Source organism: Tachyglossus aculeatus, chromosome X1 (assembly GCF_015852505.1).
Source record: "Tachyglossus aculeatus isolate mTacAcu1 chromosome X1, mTacAcu1.pri, whole genome shotgun sequence".
NCBI classification, from domain to species: Eukaryota; Metazoa; Chordata; class Mammalia; order Monotremata; family Tachyglossidae; genus Tachyglossus; species Tachyglossus aculeatus.
The window spans coordinates 123,853,774-123,877,713 of NC_052101.1; the positions used below are offsets into that span (position 1 = coordinate 123,853,774).

The window sequence follows — 23,940 nt, forward strand, 5'->3', positions numbered from 1 at the left end:
GGAAGCTGAACCCCCCCCCCCCCCCACCTTTCGCCCCCTAGGCCATCCCCCCCCCCCCCCCCCCAGCCCCACCCTGGGAGCCTAGTCTTTGCCAAACAATCCTCCTGCTGGGGACAAAGGCAGAAATTTTTGGACCTCAGAGGGCCTGTTGCCTCACACAAAATTGACATGGGGACATTTGACGCATTTTGGCTGAGCTTCAGTGGGCCAGAGTTGGTTTTCATGTTGTTATCTGGCTCCCAGTGGCTCCCGTCCAAGATTCTGTGATTCCTCTCTTTCTCTCTTCCCCGTCCCGGCGGCCTTCCGTGGCCAAACACAATTTAATTAAAACTGGACCAGCCCCCGCACTTTGGAAATGAACGGCAGTTCCCGGTCGTGTGTTGATTTCTGTGTTTTTAGCTGATAACTCAGTATGTTTAGTTGATTTCAGATTGTGTTTAGAAATGGATGCTCACTTGCCCTGATGGTTATTTATTAAACAGCTGCTTTCCTCTTGCAGTCAAAAAATGATCAGCCCTTGAGTCTGTCTCTCCGCCGCGCCTGGCACCTTATTATTTTTGAAGACCTCAGACGGGTGCTGCATTGTGCTCATCTCACTAATGAGGGACTGTCACGCCGAGCTGATCTTTGGCTCCCAGAGAGGGTGGAGGGGGGGGGTCCGGAAATGCTGGTGTGTCGGGGGAGGTGGCGGAGAGGGGTTGAGGTGAGCTGGGCTCCCCGGGCCAGGTTGCCCCACTGCCATCGGGCCAGCCATCCTGTGGAGTAGAACCCCTGCCCTCGGTGCCTTTCACGCCGTGGACGTTCAGGTCATCTCCAGTCAAGCCTCCTCAATGCTCTTCGCTTCCAGGAAGGCTTCACTCTGCTTATCTCATCAATGAGTTTGGAGAGGTTTCAGTAAAGGAAAATTCATCAGATTTGGCCTCTGCTGGCAACTGGTGATGAACAGCCTGTCCAGGATCTGGAAACAGTCATCCTTTGTATGTCTCTGTCTCCCTCTTTGTCTCTCTCTCTTCCCACCCCCTCCAGGGGACCAGGAAACAGTCAGGTCCAGTCCCCCGACTTGCTGACATCAGATCCTTGAGGTCCAGGCCCACGTGGGGCGACCCAGATGTAAGAATCAATTAGTCCATATATCAGTGGTATTGATTGAGTACTGTACTGGGCACTTGGGAGAGTGAAGCAGCATGCTTAGTGGAAAGAGCACAGGCTTGGGAGTCAGAGGAAGTGGGTTCTAATCCTGGCTCCGCTACTTGTCAGCCGTGTGACTTTGGGCAAGTCACTTCTCTGTGCCTCAATTACCTCATCTGTAAAATGGGAATTAAGACTGTGAGCTCCACGTGGGACAACCTGATTACCTTTTATCTACCCCAGCCCTTAGAACAGTGCTTGGCACAAAGTAAGTGCTTAACAAATACCGTCATTATTATTACAATAGAGAAGGCAGACATGATCTCTGCCCCCAAAGAACCCCGGGAGACAACGTTTGCATTTCTTCTTTCTGGGGGTTTGGGCCATTGTCCCGTGGGCAGGTCAGGACCTCCCCAAGGGTTCGAGGAATTCCTAGTGGAGGTCTAGAGGGTCTTCTAGGACCTGATTAAGTCCCCGCCCTTCCTAGGAGCCCCGAGTTGGTTCCATGCGTGGAGTGGGGTGGGCCAACTTCTCTCTGGCTTCCATCCCCCCGAGAGCCAGGATCCAGCCCTCTGGGGAAGGGATTGGTTGGAGACCAGCACCTCAGATAGAAACTCTGCTGCCTTGGCATCTTTCTTAAAGATGAGCCTTGGGCCCTCCACCCCTGTGGGTCATTCTCTCTATGACTTGGCCTCTGAGCTGAGCTGGGCTTTGAGCCAGGGAGTGGCAGCCCCAGCCTTGAGAAGCTTTTGATCCACTCTCAGCGAGAGGTGTTTGATCGTCGCGAACCCAGCGGCCTCTTCCTCCCGGAGCCGTCGGCATCAAAAGGAGTCGAGTGACTGAACACGAGGAACCAAATGAGTGTGGAAGGCTGCCTGATGACAAGCGCCCAAGATGGGAGGTGGCGGTGAGGGACGGGGGCAGGCAGTCTCTACACTCCAGATCGCTGAGCGTCCAAAACCACCAGCCCCCGTGGCCAGGAGAGGAGGGCCCCCGCTGCTGCCAGCATCCCCGACGGTCCGGGTCGGTTGGGTGGGGATCTGGCTTTTAGCTTCTGCTGGCCGCTCGGCCAGTCCCCCGGGCCTGATAGTTCTTGACGGCTAGGCGGTTGGGCCAGCAGGCCCAGCCCTGCCGTGAAGGGAGTGGAGAGGTTGCCAAAGGAGCAGGCCCGTTGTTGTCTTTTTCAGTGTTTATATCTTAAACTGGAGTGACAGCCCAAGTGCCCTCCCTTAGCTCCTGGGCTCTGTTTGGTACCGTAGAGATACCATACCGTACCATGGTACCATTTGGTAGAGAAGCAGCGTGGCTCAGTGGAAAGAGCCCAGGCTTTGGAGTCAGAGGTCGTGGGTTCAAATCCCGGCTCTGCCACTTGTCAGCTGTGTGACTTTGGGCAAGTCACTTCACTTCTCTGGCCCTCAGTTCCCTCATCTGTAAAATGGGGATTAAGACTGTGAGCCCTTCGTGGGACAACCTCATCACCTTGTAACTTCCCCAGCGCTTAGAACGGTGGGGAAGTCTTCTAGACTGTGAGCCCGTTGTTGGGTAGGGACCGTCTCTATATGTTGTCGACTTGTACTTCCCAAGTGCTTAGTACAGTGTTCTGCACACAGTAAGCACTCAATAAATACAATTGAATGAACGATTGAATGAATAGTAAGCTCTTAATAAATGCTATCATTATCATTATTATTATTATTATTACCGTCTGGCCAGCGTAGGACCCAGCTTGCCTCCAGCTTGCTTGCCTGTCCCACCTGCGACGCAGATGCACTTTGCCCACACTGTGCCCACTCCCTGCCTCTGCAAGATGGGGCTCACCCGAGGCGGGAGAGATGGCCTGGTTTTGCCCCCTCAAGTGAAGGGGGATAGTGGAAGGGAGACCGAGCCATGGAAGCCTTCCTTCATTCCCGGATTCCAGCCCTTCTAAGGGTTTCATGTGTTTTATAGCCCATGGCCCTGCAGGAGGGAGAGTAGGCTGGGAAGCAATTGTGTGGGCTGGGGAATTTGATTCTTCCTTGCAAGGCTGCAGTGCAAGGCCATCCCACTTGAGTTTCCTGTTTTCATCCCACTGCTCTGTTGCGGAGGTGGTCTCCCTCTAGCTAGCCCACCCCTCCTTTCCTTGTCGGCTCTAATTCTCCCTCCCCTAGCCCCCACCCCTCCTCTCTAAAGGGGAGAGGCAGACCCTTGACTATGGTCATCACCACTTTCTGTTCTCTAGCTCAAGAGATAGAGTACATGTTCCCCAGTTCCCACCCCCTGCCACTCTAAATTTCCAGCGAGGACTTTGGGACCTGCCCAGGCGCCCACAGCAGGGTTAGCAGAGTTCAGTTCAGTTTGAACTTTTGATGTCCTTCCAGCAAGGTGGGGAGCCCCTGTGTCCCATTGCCTCACTCGATGGGCTCTTGGTGTCCTGTCTGTCTGTCCATCTGGCTCCCCACCCCACCGCCAGTAGGGGTGGAAACAGTGATCCGGCCTGAGCTGGGGAGTGGGTGCTTCCCTTAAGAGTCTGCAGGCTTCCAGCCACTTCCTGAGCAGGACCAAGAGCAGCGGGTGCCATTCACCCACACCTGGGTGGAAGAGGGGAAGGGAAAGCATTGCACTGGCCCACATCGGAGAAGCACATGGCTTCGGAAAGTGGTAGAACGGCCAACTCCTGGCGCTCACGGAACTGGGGAGGAGAGAGAAGACCCGGACCAAAGGAAAACATTTCCTGAGAGGTTGAACGCAAGAGGCAGCTGGGATCACCCGCACCCTCAGCCAGGGAGAACCAAGCCAGCTTCCACCAGCACAGGTGGGCCCGCTTTAATAGGCTCCTGCCCACCGTCTCCTAGGCCTAGGGTCTCTGCCTGGCTCCGGAGAGATCTCCCACCCCAAGAGAGGCCACGAGGCGGTGTCCGGTCACCCCTGGAATTCCCCCTGGGGGGTCTCAGAGACCTCCCTCTCCATGAGACTTCCTCCTCAGACAACCAGGACAATGTCAGGAAGCAGGAGATGAGATTTGGAGGGTCCAGCCGGCGAACGAGGCGGCACAGCTCCACTGGCGTAGATAGGTCACATCCCTGGAAAGGACGGCCAGCGGAGACTGACACCGGCTGAAATCCCGGACAGTTGACATGCTTCCTGGCACCCGGCGTTGGGTCGGCTCCCCCAGGGAGGAAGCAGGGGCCTGGACGGGCTCTGAGGGATCGGCCACCGTGGGTCAGGGAAGTCTGTCCAACTGTCCCAGGGGAAGAGAGGGAGTGTTTCCCAGTGGTCAGAGCTCTGGTCCTGGAGTTCAGGGTTCTCACTTCAGTTCTGCCTTTCCTTTGAATGTGCCATGTGATCCGGAGCAAGTCACTCAACCTCTCTGGACCTTGGTTTCCCCATCTTACTCTGCCCTTTCCTACTGTCTTGATCTGGGGGATCTAAAATAAGGCTATCTACTGTACATGTAAGCCTTCAGGAAATAACAATTATGACATTTGTTAAGCACTTTCTAGGTGCCAAGTGCTAGGGTAAGATAATAAGCAAATCAGACAGTCTCAGGGGCAAGAGAGAACAGGTATTGAACCCCCATTTTAACAGATGAGGAAATAATAATAATGATGGTATTTGTTACGCGCTCACTACGTGCCAGGCACTGTACTAAGCGCTGGGGCGGATACAAGCAAATCGAGTTGGACACGGTCCCTGTCCCATGTGGGGCTCACAGTCTCAATCCCCATTTTACAGATGAGGTAACCGAAGCACAGAGAAGTGAAGTGACTTACCCAAGGTCATACAGCGGACAGGGGGCAGAGCCGGGATTAGAACCCATGACCTCCTGACCTCCAGGCCCATGATCTTTTCATGAAGTCCACAGAAGTTGGGAGAGTTGCCCAAGGTCACCCAGCAGGCAAGAGGCAGAGCCACAGAGCGGGGACGAAAATCTAGCTGCCCTGACGTCCGGACCAAGTTTCCTTCGACGAGACCACCCTGCTTCCCTCTTACCAAGCTCCATTAATGTCACCGCCTTGTCCCCCAAAAAGGCAAATCAGTGGAGGCAACTGGTCAGCACACCCTCAGGCTTGGCGAGGCCAGTGAGGAGACTTCAGCCCACCGGGGCCTACCCAAAGGAGAGCAGGGCCAGGAAGTTGGGCTATTGAGAGGGAAACAGGCCATTCATCACCCTGATTAGGGCAGTGTGTGCACAAAAGTAAACACGGAGGACTGGGGTTAAGGGCCCAGCTTCCCGCCAGTGCTTGTGCACCACCCCCGGCCTTCTCCGGCTTTTGTAGGGAGCGAGGGAGAGGGGATGTCTGCTCTGCCGGCAGACCGGCCCTCAGCCCCACTGCTTTCCTGTTTGGTTTAAAATGGAACCATGTGGAGAGGCCTGGAGCAGGAAAATGGGGTGGCTGATGAGGAGGCCAGCGGCAGGAAGGAGTAGGGTCAAGGAAATTTCCTTCCCTCCAGCAGCAGAGCGGGGGAACCCAGCCGGACGGGGCGGCCAGGCAGAGGGGAATGAGGGATGGAAGGGTGCCTTGGGGTTGGCAGGAGTGGTTTCTCTGGCAGTGCCCAGGCCTCTGGGCATCTGGCCTGGCACCTCCTGAGTTCTCAAGACACTGACCCTCACTCTGACCTTGCCCCTCGCCCTCCCTGACAGGAGGCTGCATCTCAAGAGGGAAGCTTTGTGCTGGAGGCCTCCCATTTGGAAGGAGCTGGAGGCGGACGGGTTGGGTGGGGGGAAAGCGCTGCTGGGACTGGAAGATCATCCCCACTAGGCTGTTAACCCCTTGAGGACAGGGATGACACCTACCCATCCTATGGCACTCGCCCAAGTGCTCAATACAGTGCCCCTCACGCAACACATGCTCCATCAATACAATAATAGGGGAAGCAGCGTGGCCTAGTGGATTCAGCAGAGGCCTTGGAGTCAGAAGCACTTGGTTCCTGATCTCAGCTCCGCTACTTGCTCTGCTGTGTGACCTTGGACAAGTCAATTCACTTCTCTGCATCTCGGTTTCCTCGTCTGGAAAATGGGGATTAAGACTGTGAGCCCCATGTGGGACAGGGACTGTGCCCAACCTGATTAGCTTGTATCTACCCCAGCGTTTAGAAGAGTGCTAGACACATAGTAAGCACTTAACACCACCATTATTATTGGGTGATCGATTGATCACCCCTTTTAGACTGTGAGCCCACTGTTGGGTAGGGACTGTCTCTAAATGTTGCCAACTTGTACTTCCCAAGCGCTTAGTACAGTGCTCTGCACACAGTAAGCGCTCAATAAATACGATTGATTGATTGATTGATCATCGGTTGTGCCGTGGGCAATTGCGGGGGCCGCCTTTCTCCCTTTCCACCCGGTCTGGCCAGGCTCCCTGCAGGAGGTGGACTCGGGAAGGAGAGGTTTCCAGGCCTGAAGACTGCAGGGTCTGCGGGGTGGGGATTTCCTACCCTGAGAAACCTCGGGGAGGGAGATGGACGTGTCAGCCAAGTGGGGCCTGTTTGGTCTTCCTGATCCCGGATTCCCCACGAGTACCAGTAAATGAGGATAAGAGGGCAATAGTCTGCTTCCCTGCTCCCCGCCCCCCCACACTTCACCCCTGTTTCCGAATGCTCTCTCCTCCTTCGTTCCATCCCAAGCCGTCCCCCGTGAACAATTGTCGGGGCTTAAGGACAGGGCTCAGCTCTGACCCTCTTTTTCCCAGTGGGTGACTCAGATATCCTGGTAACTGGGAAGCAGGGGTCAGGCCAGAAGTGGGATTGAGGACTGGGGGGAATCTGCAGAGTCTTGGAGGAAGAACAGGGACTGTATTGGACCGGAGGGAGGAGCTTTGGCTCCCTCTGGTGGCTGCTCTAAGGAAACGGTGTCCCAAGGCGATGCTCCGGGCTTGACAGAGAGCCTCAATCAATCAATCAATCAATCGTATTTATTGAGCGCTTACTGTGTGCAGAGCACTGGACTAAGCGCTTGGGAAGTACAAGTTGGCAACATATAGAGACAGTCCCTACCCAACAGTGGGCTCCCAGTCTAAAAGGGGGAGGCCAGAGATGTCCCGCTCTTACCCTCCCAGAGCTGAATTGCCTGGTCACCACATCCCCAAAAAGAACGCACACCTTTTTAGACTGTGAGCCCACTGTTGGGTAGGGACTGTCTCTATATGTTGCCAACTTGTACTTCCCAAGTGCTTAGTACAGTGCTCTGCACACAGTAAGCGCTCAATAAATACAATTGATTGATTGATTGATTCTCTTTCCAGCCCTAGGCCCGCTCCCTGAAGACCCTTCCTTCCCGGGAAAATCACACACACACACACACTAATAATAATAATAATAATAATGGCATTTATTAAGCGCTTACTATGTGCATCTTACCTCCTTCCCTTCCCTACAGCACCTGTATATATGTAAATATGTTTGTACATATTTATTACTCTATTTTACTTGTACATATCTATTCTATTTTATTTTGTTAGTATGTTTGGTTTGGTTCTCTGTCTCCCCCTTTTAGACTGTGAGCCCACTGTTGGGTAGGGACTGTCTCTATATGTTGCCAACTTGTACTTCCCAAGCGCTTAGTACAGTGCCCTGCACACAGTAAGTGCTCAATAAATACGACTGATTGATTGATTGATTGATTGCAAAGCACTGTTCTAAGCGCTGGGGAGGTTACAAGGTGATCAGGTTGTCCCATGGGGGGGGGGGGGGGCTCACCGTTCTAATCCCCATTTTACAGATGAGGTAACTGAGGCACGGAGAAGTGAAGTGACTTGCCCAAAGTCACACAGCTGACAATTGGTGGAGCTGAGATTTGAACCCATGACCTCTGACTCCAAAGCCTGGGCTCTTTCCATTGAGCCGCGCTGCTTCTCACTGTGTGAACCCGCTGTTGGGTAGGGACCGTCTCTATATGTTGCCAACTTGTACTTCCCAAGTGCTTAGTACAGTGCTCTGCACACCATAAGCGCTCGATAAATACGATTGAATGAATGAATGAATACTCATACTTGGATAGGCACTCTAGTGTGCCTCGATGAACATGAACATGTGTGATACACATACATGAACACAAAACATACCCAAATCACTCTCACACACCCACTCATTTCCACCCACCCTTACCTAGACCTACACCTCACATAGGCAACACACTGGAGGAAGCAGTGTGGTTTAGTTGAAAAAACCCAAGCCTGGAAGGCAGAGGACCTGGGTTCTAATCACGACTCTGCCCCTTGCCTGCTGTGTGACCTTGGGCAAGTCACTTCACTCCTCCGTGCCTCAGTTTCCTCATCTGAAAAATGGAGACTAAACACCTGTCCTCTCTTTGTCACATGCTCATTTCCACCCTCCCTTCCCTATACCGTCCCCTCCTGTACGCAAACACATATCCAGGGAAGCAGTGTGGCTTAGTTGAAAATGCCCAAGCCTGGGAATCAGAAGGACCTGGGTTGTAATCCCAGCTCCACCATTTGCCTGCTGTGTGACCTTGGGCAAGTCATTTAACTTCCCTATGCCACTGTTACCTCATCTGTAAAATGGAGATTAAGGCTGTGAGCCCCATGTGGGGCAGGGGCTGTGTCTACCCTGACTTGCTTGTATCCACTCCACTGCTTAGTACAGTGCCTGGCACATAGTAAGCACTTAACAAATACCACAATTATTATTATTATTATCACTATTTCTCTCCCTTAGTCTGTGAGCCCAAAATGGAACAGGTATCGTTTCTGATCTAATGATCTTGTGCCTAATATAGTGCTGGGCACATTGTAAGTACTTAACAAATAACGCAATTATTATTATGCCTGAGCACACATGCCTGCATACATGCTCTCACCTACAATTATGCAGGGGAAGCAGCATGGTGTAGTGGATAGAGCGTGGACTTGGGAGTTAGAAGGTCATGGGTTCTAATCCCGGCTCCGCTACTTGTCCACTGTGTGGACAGGCTGTGTGGCCTAGGGCAATTCACTTCACTTCTCTGTGCCTCTGTTACCTGTCTGTAAAATGGGGGTTGAGACTATGAGCCCCACTTGGGATAGGGACTATGTCCAACCCAATTTGCTTGTATCCACCCCAGCATTTAGTACAGTACCTGGACCGTAGTACGCATTGAACAAATACCACAATTATCATTATAAAAACAGACAAACATTTCCATGCATACATACATTTACCTATATAAGCACCTATGCAGGCACATACCAGAATGCATCATAGCATAATCATTATAGTGGTACTTATTAAGCATGATTTATGTACCAAGCACTGTGTTAAATGCTGGTGTGGATACAAGATAATCAGATCTGTCACTGTCCCTGTCCCGCACAGGCATTTCATCCCCATTTTACAGATGAGATAAGATGTGGAGGGAGGGTTTGGGGGTCCATAAACCTGCACCAGGAGGTGGAGGAACCAAGAGGATGTGGAGAGGAGAGGCAGTAGAGGGTTTTCAACTCTGGCAGTTGGGGCACGAAAGGGGAGTTTGTTTATGGGTGGCCAGGGGTTGGGTATGGATGAAGGTGTGGACATGTACATGGATGCATTCCTGTCTCCCAATATAGGCAGGCCTGGGAGTCAGAGGACATGTACTTCCCAAGCGCTTAGTACAGTGCTCTGGACACAGTAAGCACTCAATAAATACGATTGATTGATTGATTGATTGATCTCTGCTACTTGTCTGCTGTGTGATCTTGGGCAAGTCACTTAACTTCTCTGTGCCTCAGTTACCTCATGGGGAATAAGACTGTGAGTTCTATGTGGGACAGGGACTAAGTCCAACTTGATTATCTTATTTCTACCCTAGTGCTTAGAATAGTACGTGGCACAGAGGAAGTGTTTCACAAATACCATTTTTTAAAAAAAGTCGGTGTATGGGAATACAGGTAACATGTTGTATATATGTCTTTGTATGTGAAAGGCAGGTGGTGGCAATTTATGGGCCCCAAACGCTAACCCTCCTGCTCACTGCCACCCCAGCCTTGACTCAGTCTTTCCTAGCCATCTCCCCGTGCCGTAACAGCTCACCCCAAGCCAGATTTCTCCCATGAATCCCGGCCGGTTCCTGTGGATGGGAGGAAAAGCACGTGGGACTCGACACCGGCCTGTGTGCTCCAGATCTTGGCTTCAAGATCCCTCAAAAAGACGCCTTCATTGACCTCCTCCCCACCCAGTCCCAAGGGGCCAAGAGCCCGTGACTTCAGACTGCTGTACCCCAGAGACTGGTTAGGTCACCTCCTCCAGCCCCCAGATGAATGCCTGTCCCATCTTTGACCTCACCGGGGAAGAGGTCCTGGTCTCTTAGAGCTGGGTGGGACTACTTATGTATATAGCTGTAATTTTATTTATTTACATTGATGTCTGTCTCCCCTCCACCCCCAGACTGTAAGCTCACTGTGGGCAGGGATTATCACTCTTTATTTCTGTATTGTACTTTCCCAAGCGCTTAGTACAGTGCTCCGCACACAGTAAGCGCTTAATAAATATGATTGAATGAATGAGAGAGATCAACTGCCCCTGCCTCCACCCAGGTGAACCCCTAAACCTTCCACATCCTCTAGCCCTTCCCATTCCCGGCCTTCAGGAGTTAAATCACCTCTGGTTGGAATCCCCCTTGGAAATCCCCTGAGGGAGGAGGGAGGGAGGACGAAGAAGACCCTCCTTTCGGGGGCCCTCCCACGAGGGGGTGGCTCCCATTGCTTTTTAAGAGATGCCCGGTGTAGTAGGGCTGGAGCAGAGAGGATCAGGTTCCTGCCGAGAGGAAGCTAGGAAGGAAAGGGAAAAGCAGACACAGGGAAAGGACCCGAGCAGGGAAGAAGTTCTGCTGCCTCGAGATGAAACATGGAATGTTCCTCCTCCTCCTCCTCCACCTCGGCTGGAGGTGCAGGGGTAAGTCCCCTGGCCCGCACCTCCCCGCACACACACACACTCCCTCTATCCCTTCCCCCTGGCTCCAAGGAGCTTGGGCTCCTGACCACAGGATGGTTGGGGAGACACGACTGCTGGCTTGGCCCCTTTGGGAGCCTTGTGGGAGAGGGTCTCTTTCCGAACGAGACTTATCTCTGCTTCTTGGGCTTGCCCTCCTGTGCCCTTGGGTACTATCCGGGGAACTACCTGAGACTCACGTCCAGGTCTGCTGGGATTTCTGGGGCAGATGGGGGAATGGGAGGCTAGTTCCCCCTGGCAGGGGGGCAGGGGTGCCTGGAAGGTAGTGTTGGCTTCCTGGACATGGTCCTTGTGACTGCTGAGTGCAGAGGGAAGTGAGGGGTTGGGGGGCGGGGGGTGGATGGGGAAAACTGGAGATCAGAGGAGAGAATTCACCTGCAGCCCAACTGGTAGGGATTTCTGTGGCCCACCCACCCCCTCCTACACGCTACTCTTCCTCCCTCTCCCTCCAGGAGCTCCAGTTCAACAAGGCAACCCCGTGCAAGTGACCCCGGCCCAGCCCATCGTGCCCTTCAATGGCACCATCCAGCTTCACTGCTCCACCACCTGCCCAGGTGCCCAAGTGCAGTGGAAGGGGCTGGACACCAGCCTGGGGAATGTCCTGACCCACCCCGGCCTCAGCATCCTCACCATCAGCTCAGCGACCATCTCGATGGCGGGCCTCAAGTTCTGTAACGTCAACTGCCAGGGGAAGGTCTACCAGAACAAGCTGGACCTGTTGGTGTACTGTGAGTCTGGGGTTGAGGGACAACAGCAACCTGGGACAAACCATCGCCCAGCAGACCCTCCCCCTCCTCTTCATCTTAATGATGGCATTTATTAAGCGCTTACTATGTGCACAGCACTGTTCTAAGCGCTGGGGCGGTTACAAGGTGATCAAGTTGTCCCACAGGGGGCTCACAGTCTTCATCCCCATTTTACAGATGAGGTAACTGAGGCACAGAGAAGTTAAGTGACTTGCCCAAAGTCACCACAGCTAATTGGCAGAGCTGAGATTTGAACCCATGACCTCTGACTCCAAAGCCCGTGCTCTTTCCATTGAGCCACGCTGCGTCTCTTCTTCTTCCTCTTTTTCCTGCCCCTCCTCCCTGAGACAGTTCTGAGGAGAGATTCCCCCACCGCCCACGGACACCCTGCCTCAGTTGCAGCCCCTCCAGGGAGCTGGATACCCAGTGGCGTTAACCCCTATAATAATAATAATAATGATGAGATGGTATTTGTTAAGCACTTACTAGTCAGGTTGTCCCACGTGGGGCTCACAGTCTTAATCCCCATTTTACAGATGAGGTAACTGAGGCACAGGGAAGTCCAGCACTTAGAACAGTGTTCCAGCGCTTAGAACAGTGCTTTGCACATAGTAAGCACTTAACAAATACCATTATTATTATTAAGGTCACACAGCAAAGTGGCAGAGCCGGGAATAGAATCCACGACCTCTGACTCCCAAGCCTGTGCTCTTTCCACTAAGCCACGCTACTTCTTCTATCCGACTCAGGGCCACGGCTGCTGGTGGGAGCATTCCTGCCCACCCCGCTGACTCGCCCATATGCTAGTGGGTGGCACGGTACCACGTTGGCATCATCTAGTGGTTCCCTGCCTCCACCCACAGAGGATGGGCAGGAGCAGGGTGAGGAGGGGGAGCTGAGCTGAGGGTCTCCTGGGGGTTGGCCGGGGGGCAGGTGGAGGTGTCAACAGTGAGTCTGAGGGAATTATCTGTGGATTTTGGTTAGCCACGCTCTCCCTTCCCCTCTCTCTCAAGTAACTGAGAGCTGACTCTACATATGCTATATGCCAAAGAGACAGCGAGACGTTGATTCTCCATTATTTGCAGCAGGATTCAGTGTTGGATTATCTGCGGCAGATTCCTTAAACCTCTCATTCATTCAATCGTTTTTATTGAGCACTTACTGTGTGCAGAGCACTGTACTAAACGCTTGGAAAGTACAATTCAGCAACAATTCTCCCCACCCCACATTCCAGGCTCCAGTGACCGGGGCGCTCTCCATCCCCATCTAGCCCCGCTAGAGCACAAGTGATCCCCCCACCTCTACCTCCCACCATTCTCCATTGGGTATTAGCTGAGTTTTCCCATTATCCACCCCCCTACCCGCCCCCAGCTGCTCCCCTCTATTTGGGAGGATAATGAAGAATTGACTCTGCTTCTGTAATGACGCACCAGTCCCGATTTGGATGGGAAACTGTTGCGAGAGGGCGGGGTTGTGTCTTCGCTTCAGCGTGTCATGCTGCGGTACAGCGTTGCATGCGAAGGCAGGAAGGACAAGGCTGAAGAACCCACTAGAAGAGCCTCTCAGCCTGACCCCGATTCTCCTCCCCACCCTCAGTCCCTGCCTGGGCTGTAGCAGCCCGGACCCCTTCAGCAACCCTTCCCAGGTTGCTCTTTGGACAACTCACTCTCCAATGGTCTAAGGCACCCACTCCCCCGCATCCATCCATCCATCCATCCATTTATTCATTCATTCATTCAATCGTATTTATTGAGCCCTTACTGTGTGCAGAGCACTGTACTAAGCGTTTGGGAAGTACAAGTTGGCAACATATAGAGACGGTCCCTACCCAACAACGGGCTCAAGGCAGATCAACTTGGGGGAGCCGTCCCCTCTACTGACAACAGCCTGGCGTAGTGGATAGAGCAGGGGCCATGGAATCAGAAGGTCATGGATTCTAATCCCAGCTCCGCCACTTGTCTGCTGTGTGGTCTGTCATCTGTAAAATGGGGATTGAGACTGTGAGCCCCACGTGGGACAAAGATTGTGATTGTGTCCAACCCGATTTGCTTGTACCCACCCCAGCACTTAGTAAAGTGCCTGGCATGCTTAACAAATGGCATAATTATTAACTGGCCTCTTGTCCCCCAAATGAGACGATTTTGCAGGGTCCTGCAGTCCTCACCCGGACCTCTGTCTCCTCTCCCAGCCTTTCCCGACACCCTTAGGATCTCCCCGCAGGAGCTGGTGCCCGGACAATCGGCCAGAATGGTCTGCTCCATGAGTAAGGTCTTCCCCATCCCGATCTTCAGCTGGTATCGGGGGGACCAGAAGCTGGAGGACCTGCCCCAGATGAACGAGAATGAGGAGCAGATAGAGGAAGAGCTGTTTGATGTCGAGTCTTCTTGGGAGCTGGCGGGAGAGAAGGTGACAGAGGGACCCCCATTTCGTTGCCAGGTTGAGTTGAGATTGAATGCGGAAATCTCTCTCCAAAAAGTTATTTCTGGTGAGTGTGTGGAGTGGGTCCCAGGACCAGGTGGGGTGGCTGTGGGGAGACACCCTTGGGTTCAGGATGGGTGGAGCTGGGCCATGTGCTGGCCTAAGCCCCGGAGGAGGGAGGCTGCCCGCCCACCTCACGGCTAGAGTGGGGCACAGGGGGCAAGAGAGGGTGGAGGCTCCTGGGGACTGCTCATCCACCTTTTCTGGCCAGAGGCCAGCTTTCAGGGCTCAGAATAATGGGAGGGGACTACGAACCTGATCTAAACCCTGCGGGGGCGGGGGGAGACTGGGTGGGCCAAGGGAGGGATAGCTGGCCAGGGCGGAGGGATGGCTGGGGAGCTGAGGAGACTGCTGGGGTGTTTGGGGGGTTAATAAGGATGAGACCAATAGACAAGCCTCTCCCTCTCTCTGTTGCCAGTCGAGCTGCAGACAACTCCCCTGAGGCTGAGCAGCCCTGCGCGCAGAGAGTCCGAGGCCCCCGCAACCCTGCCCCCAGATACAGTCAAACCCCCCACTTCAGCACCAGGCTCCACTCCTGGGTGCTCCCAGACCACAGCTCCCCTCAAGTCCCAGGACCCCTCCATGAAGCTGAGCCCCACCCATGTGAACCCTTTGCTGGAGCTCCCCTCCTCCACCCTCCCCTCCTCCCCTTCCTCCTCCACCACTCCCTCCACCCTCCCTCCCTCCACCTCCTCTTCCTGTAAGCCACTGGTCCAGCTAGTGCAAGCCCCGAGGGCCCCTGGTGAACCCCTGGAGCTGATATGCCAGGTGGCCTGCAGCCCAGAGTACGAGGTGAACTGGACCCGGACACCCGTGGACCTTGAGCACTATGAGCAGTGGAAGGGCGGGGCCCAAGCCAAGCTGCGGGTGCAGCAGGCCCAGCTGGTCCACCAGGGCCTGTACCAATGTAGCCTGATGACCAACAGCAACCAGGTCACCAACGCTAACACCCTCTACTTCTCCATGAACCTGCGTGAGTATCCGCCGGCCATCGGTTCCCCACTTTCCTCCCCGCGGTCCCTTGACACGGGAGTTGGGTGCTTCTCCCGGAGTTGGGGAAGGGACTGGGAGTTTGTCCTGGAGAACGGGGTCAGGGGAGAACAGTCTGGGTTCATGGACCAGAGCTGGGGGTCAAAGACCAGGCCCGCGAAGCTGAGGGACCCGGAGACCTGGCTCCTGGAGGTGGACAGGCCGTCCAGCTGGCCGGCTGTCTGTCTGAAGGATGCTGTCTGTTTCTCCCCAGCCCCGGACCCTGATATGGGTGCCCTGATAACCCTCTGGACAGGGGGTTTCCTGCTGGGCCTGCTCCTCATAGCCTTCATCTCCCACTGCCTCTGGAAGCGCTACCAGGCTCAGGGCTGAGGACGGCCCGCCCTGCATCCCCGGCCCCTCTCAGCGCCCTCGGCCTCTGACCGCCCGGTGCCTTGGCTGGGCCTTGTCTGGTGTAAGCTTCCAGTCCCGGGGGACGGGGAGGATAATAGAGAGTCCCCAGCCCTGGGGACTCTAGGAGACGCAGGCCTGCCTGACCTCCCACTGACCCTCCCCCATCCTGCACTCATTTCCTCTCCCAGTTCCAGCCTGGAGCTCCAGGCTTGGGGGTCTGGCTGGGTCCAAGCCCTCACTGGGGGTTCAGCTTGGATTCCACAAGGGCCTGGCATGCGCACCCAGGGATTAACTTTCCCAATTCATGGCGGGGCAGCTGGAAGAGATCAGACCCTGGACCTCCCCGAAGGGGACCTTCCGGAATGGGACTCATCTGCCGGAGCCCACAGACCCTGCCCACCAAGGCCCTTGATGCTCCCCATCTAGCTCCCCCGCTAGATCGTCAGCTCCTTGAGGAAAGCCCCCGTCCAGGTCTGGTCCCGAGCCCTGGCTAATAAAGGCAGGTTCCTTGGTAACTCCTCCCGGGAACGATTGGAGTCGGCCCACGGCCTAAACAGGGACCCGTCGGTGCTGGACAACTCCAGCTTCTCACACGAAGGGTCAGAAGTTCCCTCTCCCCACCCCCTACATCCACGCATTCCTTTCTGAGCGAGCATTCATTTTGGGAAGGTGGTGAAAACTCAAGTCTGTGATGACACATCTCAGGCTACAGTTTCAGCTCCCGCCTGAGTAGACCGAGTGGGATGATCACAAGTCCTCCGGGGCGGGGGGCGGGATTGGAGTGGTGGGGGGGAGGGCAGAGAGAGGTGACGGGATGGTATGGGCTGCCTCCTCCAGATTTCTCAGCCAGCCCCTCCCAAGCTCCTGGAAACTTAGTGGAGGCTGGGGTGGAGGGGAGCGAACAGGAAACTCTTGGCTTGCGACTACCTAACAGGAAGTCACTGAATCTATCCTAAGCCCTCTCAGGGCTCAGAGCCCTGTCCCAGGCCCTGGAGGGCCTCTCTCTGTGAGAGAACAGGCCCAGAGCCTGCCCTCAGGGAGCGCCCCATTGGAAAGGGAAGACTAGATAGATCGGGAGATTCCACCCGCACCCCCCACTAGATTGTCCGCTCCTTGAGGGCAGGGAATGATGTCTTCTAACTCTATTATCCTCTCCCAAGCACTTTGTCCCTTGTTCTGCACACAGGAGACTGTTAGCTCCTTGAGGGCAGGGATCTTGTCTACCAACTCTATTGTATTCATCCAAGTGCTTAGTCCAGAGTTCTGCACACAGTAAGCGCTCAATAAATATCACTGTCTGATTGATTGATTGATTGATTGAATGATTGCACTGTGCCATCAAAAAGAAAGCCTAGACCCAGGAGAATGTGTGTAAACAGCCACTCCTGTTGGATTGCGTAGATACCCATAAAGGTTTTAAATAACTTGAAACGTCTCTTCACATGAAAGAAGGGGTGGGTTGCTCCTTGGGTTGTGGTTGCTGTAAACACTGTTAGGATACTGAGTCAGCGTTCACTGATTCCTCTTTCCCTCCTCCCCCCACCCCCAGGACTGGTTCCCGCTCCCGCACTCCCGGGCCTGGCTCCTCTTTCCCTCTTCCTCGGACCCCCAGGACTGGCTCCTCATTCCTTCCTCTCCTCACCCCCGGGCCTGGTTCCCGCCTTCCACAATCCCGGGACTGACTCCTCTTTTCCTCTTTCCTTCTCCCCCCAGGACTGGTTCCTGTTTCCCGCACCCCGGGGACTGATTCCTCTATCCCTCCTTCCCGCCCCCCCCCCACCCCCCACCTCCAGGACTGGTTCCCACTCGTGCATTCCCGGGCCTGTTTCCTCTTTCCCTCTTCCTTGCACCCCCAGGACTGGCTCCTCATTCCTTCCTCCCCCACACCCCCAGAACTGGTTCCCGCTCCCGCACTCCCGGGCCTGATTCCTCTTTCCCTCTTCCTCGGTCCCCCCAGGACTGGCTCCTCATTCCTTCCTCCCCGCACCACCGGGACTGGTTCCCACTCCTGCACTCCCGGGACTGATTCCTCTTTCTCCCACTCCAGCACCCTCGGGATTTGCTCCTCTTTCCCTCCTTCCCCGCACCCCCAGGACTGGTTCCCGTCTCCTCCGCCGCCCCCCCGCCCCCCCCCCAGGACTGGTTCCCACTCCCGCACCCCCGGGTCTGATTCCTCTTACCCCCTTCCCCTCACCTCCAGCACTGGCTCCTCATTCCTTCCTCCCCCGCACCCCCAGGACTGGTTCCTGCTCCCGCACTCCCGGGCCCGATTCTTCTTTCTCTCTCTTTTTTTTTTTTTAATGGTATTTGTTAAGCGCTTACTATGTGCAAAGCACTAAGTGCTGGGGGGATACAAGGTGATCAGGTTGTCCCATGTGGGTCTCACAGTCTTAATCCCCATTTTACAGATGAGGGAACTGAAGCATAGAAAAATTAAGTGACTTGCCCAAAGTCACACAGCTGACAATTGGCGGAGCTGGGATTTGAACCCCTGATCTCTGACTCCAAAGCCCATGCTCTTTCCACTGAGCCACGGTGTTTTCTTCCTCGGACCCCCAGGACTGGCTCCTCATTCCTTCCTCCCCGCACCACCGGGACTGGTTCCCGCTCCCACACTCCCGGGACTGATTCCTCTTTCCCCCGCTCCCCACACAACCAGGCCTTGTTCCAGCTCCCGCACTCCCGGGCCTAGCTCCTCTTTCCCGCCTCCCCGCACCCCCAGGCCTGATTCCCGCTCCCGCACTCCCGGAACTGATTCCTCTTTCCCTCTTCCCCGCACCCCCAGGAATGGTTATATGTTGCCGAATTGTACTTTTGAAGCGCTTAGTACAGTGCTCTGCACACAGTAAGTGCTCAATAAATGTGATTGAATGAATGTGTAAGAAATATAGGGTGCTGGATTTTTCAAATGAATACATGCCTTACCTGTTATATCTCTACAGATGTTAACCAAGTATGTTATAATCTCTTCGTCGGCATCACCAGTTCTGAGCAATGCACTGTACTAGACACTTGGGATACAAACAGAAGAAGGACCTTCTTCCTGTGCCTCGCTCTGGAGTCTCCCACCTCTGACTCACTACTCACAATTTCCCCACTGCCTGTAACCCCCTCAGCCTTCACATCTGTCAGACCTCAGCTCTCCCCCTCTTCAAAACCCTTCTGAAATCCCATCTCCTCCAGGAAGCCTTCCCTGACTAATTTCTTCCCCACCCTCACCTCCAGCATGACATCCCCACAGCCATCCTTAGCACTTTTGCACGTATTGATTTATGTATTCCATTTAGCATCATTTATTTATTCATTTTCTCATACTTTTGCTGTTAACTGATGTATCTGTGGTTTTGCTCCTGCTACTGTAATGCATGTGTACCATTTGTGTCTTTTATTTTTATTGTACACTCCCAAGCACCTAGTACAGTCCTCGGCACACAGCAGACACTCAATAAATATGGTTGAATGAATGAGTGAATGAAGTCATTCATTCATTCATTCATTCAATCGTATTTATTGAGTGCTTGATGATGATGATGATGGCATTTGTTAAGCGCTTACTATGTGTAAAGCACTGTTCTAAGCGCTGGGGGGATACAATGTGATCAAGTTGTCCCACGTAGGGCTCACAGTCTTAATCCCCATTTTTACAGATGAGGTAACTGAGGCTCAGAGAAGTGAAGTGACTTGCCCAAGGTCACACAGCAGACTTGTGGCGGAGTCGGGATTTGAACCCACGACCTCTGACTCCAAAGCCCGTGCTCTTCCCACTGAGCCACGCTGAGTGCTTACTGTGTGTAGAGCATTCATTCATTCATTCAATCATGTTTATTGAGCATTCATTCAACCGTATTTATTGAGCGCTTACTGTGTGCAGAGCACTGTACTAAGCGCTTGGGAAGTACAAGTCGGCAACATATAGAGACAGTTCCTACCCAACAACGGGCTCACAGTCTAGAAGGGGGAGACAGACAACAAAACAAAACATATAGACAGGTGTCAAAATAGCCAGAACAAATAGAATTAAAGCTAGATGCACGTCATTAGCAAAATAAAAAGAATAGTAAATATGTACTAAACGTTTTCCAATGGCTGTTAACACTGTCCAAATATTTCCTAACATAGTGTTGTGATGACCCAGCCAAGAGGAAAAAGTCTCAATTGTATTTTCAATACAGTCTTATAGATGTCTCAAATATCTGATGCAGAAAGAAATATTTGATACCACCAGCATCTGAATCTTCCTTGTCCCATAGCAGGGCATTGGAGAATTTCATTGTTTGGAGAAAGTCTTGTAGACAGATAACCTCTACCTGCATTGAGCATTTACTGTGTGCAGAGCACTGTGCTAAGCACTTGGGAAGTACAAGTCGGCAACATATAGGAACGGTCCCTACCCAACAACGGGTTCACAGTCTAGAAAGGGGAGACAGACAACAAAACAAAACAAGTAGACAGGCGTCAATACCATCAGAATAAATAGAATTATAGCTATATACATATCATTAATAAAATAAATAGAGTAATAAATACGTACAAATATACACAAGTGGAGGGGAAGGGGATGGGGTAGAGGGAGGGAGGGGGCGATGAGGTGGGGAGGAGGAGGAGGAGAGAAAAAAGGGGGGCTCAGTCTGGGAAGGCCTTCTGGAGGAGGTGAGCTCTCAGTAGGGCTTTGAAGGGAGGAAGAGAGCTAGCTTGGCAGATGTATGGAGGGAGGGCATTCCAGGCCAGAGGTAGGACGTGGGCCGGGGGTCGACGGCGGGACAGGGGAGAACGAGGCACAGTGAGGAGGTTGGCAGCAGAGGAGCGGAGGGTGCGGGCTGGGCTGTAGAAGGAGAGAAAGGAGGTGAGGTAGGAGGGGGCGAGGAGATGGAGAGCCTTGAAGCCGAGAGTGAGGAGTTTTTGCTTGATTCAAAGGTTGATAGGCAACCACTGGAGATTTTTGAGAAGGGAAGTGACATGCCCCGAGCTTTTCAGTAGAAAGATAATCCGGGCAGCAGAGTGAAGTATAGACTGAAGCAGGGAGAGACAGGAGGATGGGAGATCAAAAAGGAGGGTGATGCTGTAATCCAGTCGGGATAAAATAAGAGATTAAACCAGCAAGGTAGTGGTTTGGATGGAGAAGAAAGGGCGGATCTTGGCGATGTTGTGAAGGTGAGACCAGCAGGTTTTGGTGACAGATTGGATGTGTGGGGTGAATGAGAAAGCGAAGTCAAGGATAACACAAAGGTTGTGGGCTTGTGAGACGGGAAGGATGGTAGTGCCGTCCACAGTGATGGGAAAATCAGGGAGAGGACAGGGTTTGGGAGGGAAGATAAGGAGCTCAGCCTTGGACATGTTGAGTTTTAAATGGCGGGCAGACATCCAGATGGAGATGTCCTGAAGGCAGGAGGAGATACGAGCCTGGAGGGAGGGAGAAAGAACAGGGGTGGAGATGTAGATTTGGGTGTCATCAGCGTAGAGATGATAGTTGAAGCCGTGTGAGCGAATGAGTTCACCAAGGGAGTGAGTATAGATGGAGAACAGAAGGGGACCAAGAACTGACCCTTGAGGAACCCCTACAGTATGGGAATGGGAGGGGGAGGAGGAGCCCGCAAAGGAAAAAATCTTTGGCAGTGGTGGGATTCAAACCCATGCCCCCAAAGAGACTGGAGCCTTAAGCTAGCACCTTAGACCACTTGGCCACACTACCAGTCCTGCCCTTAAGGGATTTACAGGCTACTGAGGAAAACAAATAAATGGCTGAGCTCTCCAATAGTTAAGAGTGTGGAAATTAACAATAAATAAGTGCTGGGAATCGGTCAACAGACCTGTGGATAAGAGAGTTCTGAGGAGGCTGAAGGAATGAAAAGATTAAGCAAAAGGCGCAGGCCTCTTCCATCTGGAGAGACCCAGATTGACGGGGGCAGGATTGGAATTAACACAACCAGGAAGTGTGTGGATGGGGCAAATTGTTGGGTACTAAATCCCACCAGACCAGCACAGAGAGCACCCACTTGACCTTGAAAGTGAGAGGTTCCAAAGAAACAAAAGGGAACGTTTCCTCATACAGCGGCTGGCATTTGTGAGAATTTGTGGGAAGTTGTGAGATGGGGTGGGGGAGGGAACGGCTGAAGAGAACCTGCCCAAGGGTGCTAGAGAGAGGCCCAACCACTGAGAACCCAGGCAGGAGTTGTTGGTCTGTAATATTGATTGACTGATTGATAGCGTGGCTCATTGGAAAGAGCAAGGGCTTGGGAGTCAGAGGTCATGGGTTTGAATCCCGGCTCCATCACTTGTCAGTTGTGTGACTTTGGGGAAGTCACTTAACTTCACCGTGCCTCCGTTACCTCATCTGTAAAATGGGGATTAAGACTGTGAGCCCCACGTGGGACAACCTAATTACCTCGTATCCCCCACAGCGCTTAGGACAGTGCTTGGCACATAGTAAGTGCTCAACAAATGCCATTATTATGATGATTATTATTATAACAGCTCTTTCCCATCAGCTTTTTTAGGACCTGTTTTCCAACACCCAGTTGGACTCATCTTGCGGTAGTGGGGTGAGAGAGTCAGAAATAGGGACATGCCTGCTGGAGCTTTGCCAACAGGGGTGAAAGTTTCTGGCCAAAGAACTATCTAGGGCCTTTCACATGGTGGACAGACTCAGTGGGAATCCTGAAAATAGCTGCCCACCTTGATCCACGAAGACCATAGCGGCTACCAAGAAAACCACCAAGAAGGTAGAACCTTTATGTGGACTTGGCACACTGTGTCCCAGCGGGAACCTGACTGGCAGGGGTGAGAAAGTGCAAGTGGCACTGGACAAATCACTAGCACTAGAACCAATCAGTTAATTGTATTTATTGAGCACTTACACTGTACTAAGCATTTAGGAGCGTGCAATAGAGGTGGTAGACGCGATCCCTGTCCTCAACGAGCTTACCGTCTAGCAGGGGAGACAGACGCCAAATAAATTACTTATCCTATCCCACCTGTATTACTACATCAGCCTCATTCATTCATTCATTCAATCGTATTTATTGAGTGCTTACTGTGTGCAGAACACTGTACTAAGTGCTTGGAAAGTACAATTTAGCAACATATAGAGACACTTCCTACCCAACAACGGGCTCACAGTCTGGAAGGGGGAGACAGACAGCAAAACAAAACAAGTAGACAGGTGTCAATACCATAAAAATAAATAGAATAATATATATATACATCATTAATAAAATAGAGTAATAAATATGTACAAATATGCACAAGTGCTATGGGGAGGGGAAGGGAATAGGGCGATGGGGAAGGGAGGAGGAGGAGAGGAAAAAAGGGGGGCTCAGTCTGGGAAGGCCTCCTGGAGAAGGTGAGCTCTCTGTAGGGCTTTGAAGGGAGAAGAGAGCTAGCTTGGCGGATGTGTGGAGGGAGGGCATTCCAGGCCAGAGGTAGGACGTGGGCCGGGAGTCGACATTGGGACAGGGGAGAATGAGGCACGGTGAGGAGGTTAGCGGCAGAGGAGTGGAGGGGGCAGGCTGGGCTGTAGAAGGAGAGAATGGAGGTGAGGTAGGAGGGGGCGAGGTGATGGAGAGCTTTGAAGCCGAGAGTGAGGAGTTTTTGCTTCATGCAAAGGTTGATAAGCAACCACTGGAGATTCTTGAGGAGGGGAGTGACATGCCCTGAGCGTTTCTGTACAAAGACAATCCGGGCAGCAGAGTGAAGTATAGACTGAAGCGGGGAGAGCCAGGAGGATGGGAGATCAGAGAGGAGGCCGATGCAGTAATCCAGTTGGGATAGGATGAGAGATTGAAGGGCGGATCTTGGCGATGTTGTGGAGGTGAGAGCGGCAGGTTTTGGTGACGGATTGGATGTGTGGGGTGAATGAGACAGTGGAGTCAAGGATGTGGGCTTGTGAGACGGGAAGGATGGAGATGCAGATTTGGGTGTCAAATCTAGATGCCAGATGTGAAGGAAGAGGGAACTGCAGTTAGGAGGGAGATTGTGAGCAAGAGTTCGGCAGTGAGAGAGACAAGAACATGCTACGGTGACTCAGCTTGAGTGGAGCAAAGAGTGCGAGCTGGGGTGTGGTGGGAGAGGAGCAAGGATAAATAAGGGGGAGAGAGAGCTGATTGAACTGCAATTCTTTTGCACAGCTTCTAGGTCCCGAAACCTTCCTGACGGAAGACTATCAGCATCACGGCAGGGTGTGAATCAGTTTCATGAACACAAATTTGACGGCTAAGTTGTGAAATCATCATCATCATCATCAATCGTATTTATTGAGTGCTTACTGTGTGCAGAGCACTGTACTAAGCGCTTGGGAAGTCCAAGT

The 23,940-nt window shown here is 53.0% G+C and overlaps 1 protein-coding gene across 1 annotated transcript; it reads left to right on the plus strand.

Annotated features, from left to right (window-relative positions):
* The first annotated feature begins 10,835 nt into the window (after positions 1-10,835).
* On the plus strand, positions 10,836-16,368 carry MADCAM1 (mucosal vascular addressin cell adhesion molecule 1). Its single transcript, XM_038740131.1, has 5 exons — positions 10,836-10,974; positions 11,484-11,759; positions 13,966-14,262; positions 14,674-15,228; positions 15,499-16,368. Exons 1-5 carry the CDS (start codon positions 10,920-10,922, stop codon positions 15,615-15,617), a joined length of 1,302 nt encoding a protein of 433 aa, XP_038596059.1. The 5' UTR covers positions 10,836-10,919; the 3' UTR covers positions 15,618-16,368.
* Positions 16,369-23,940: the final 7,572 nt, after the last annotated feature.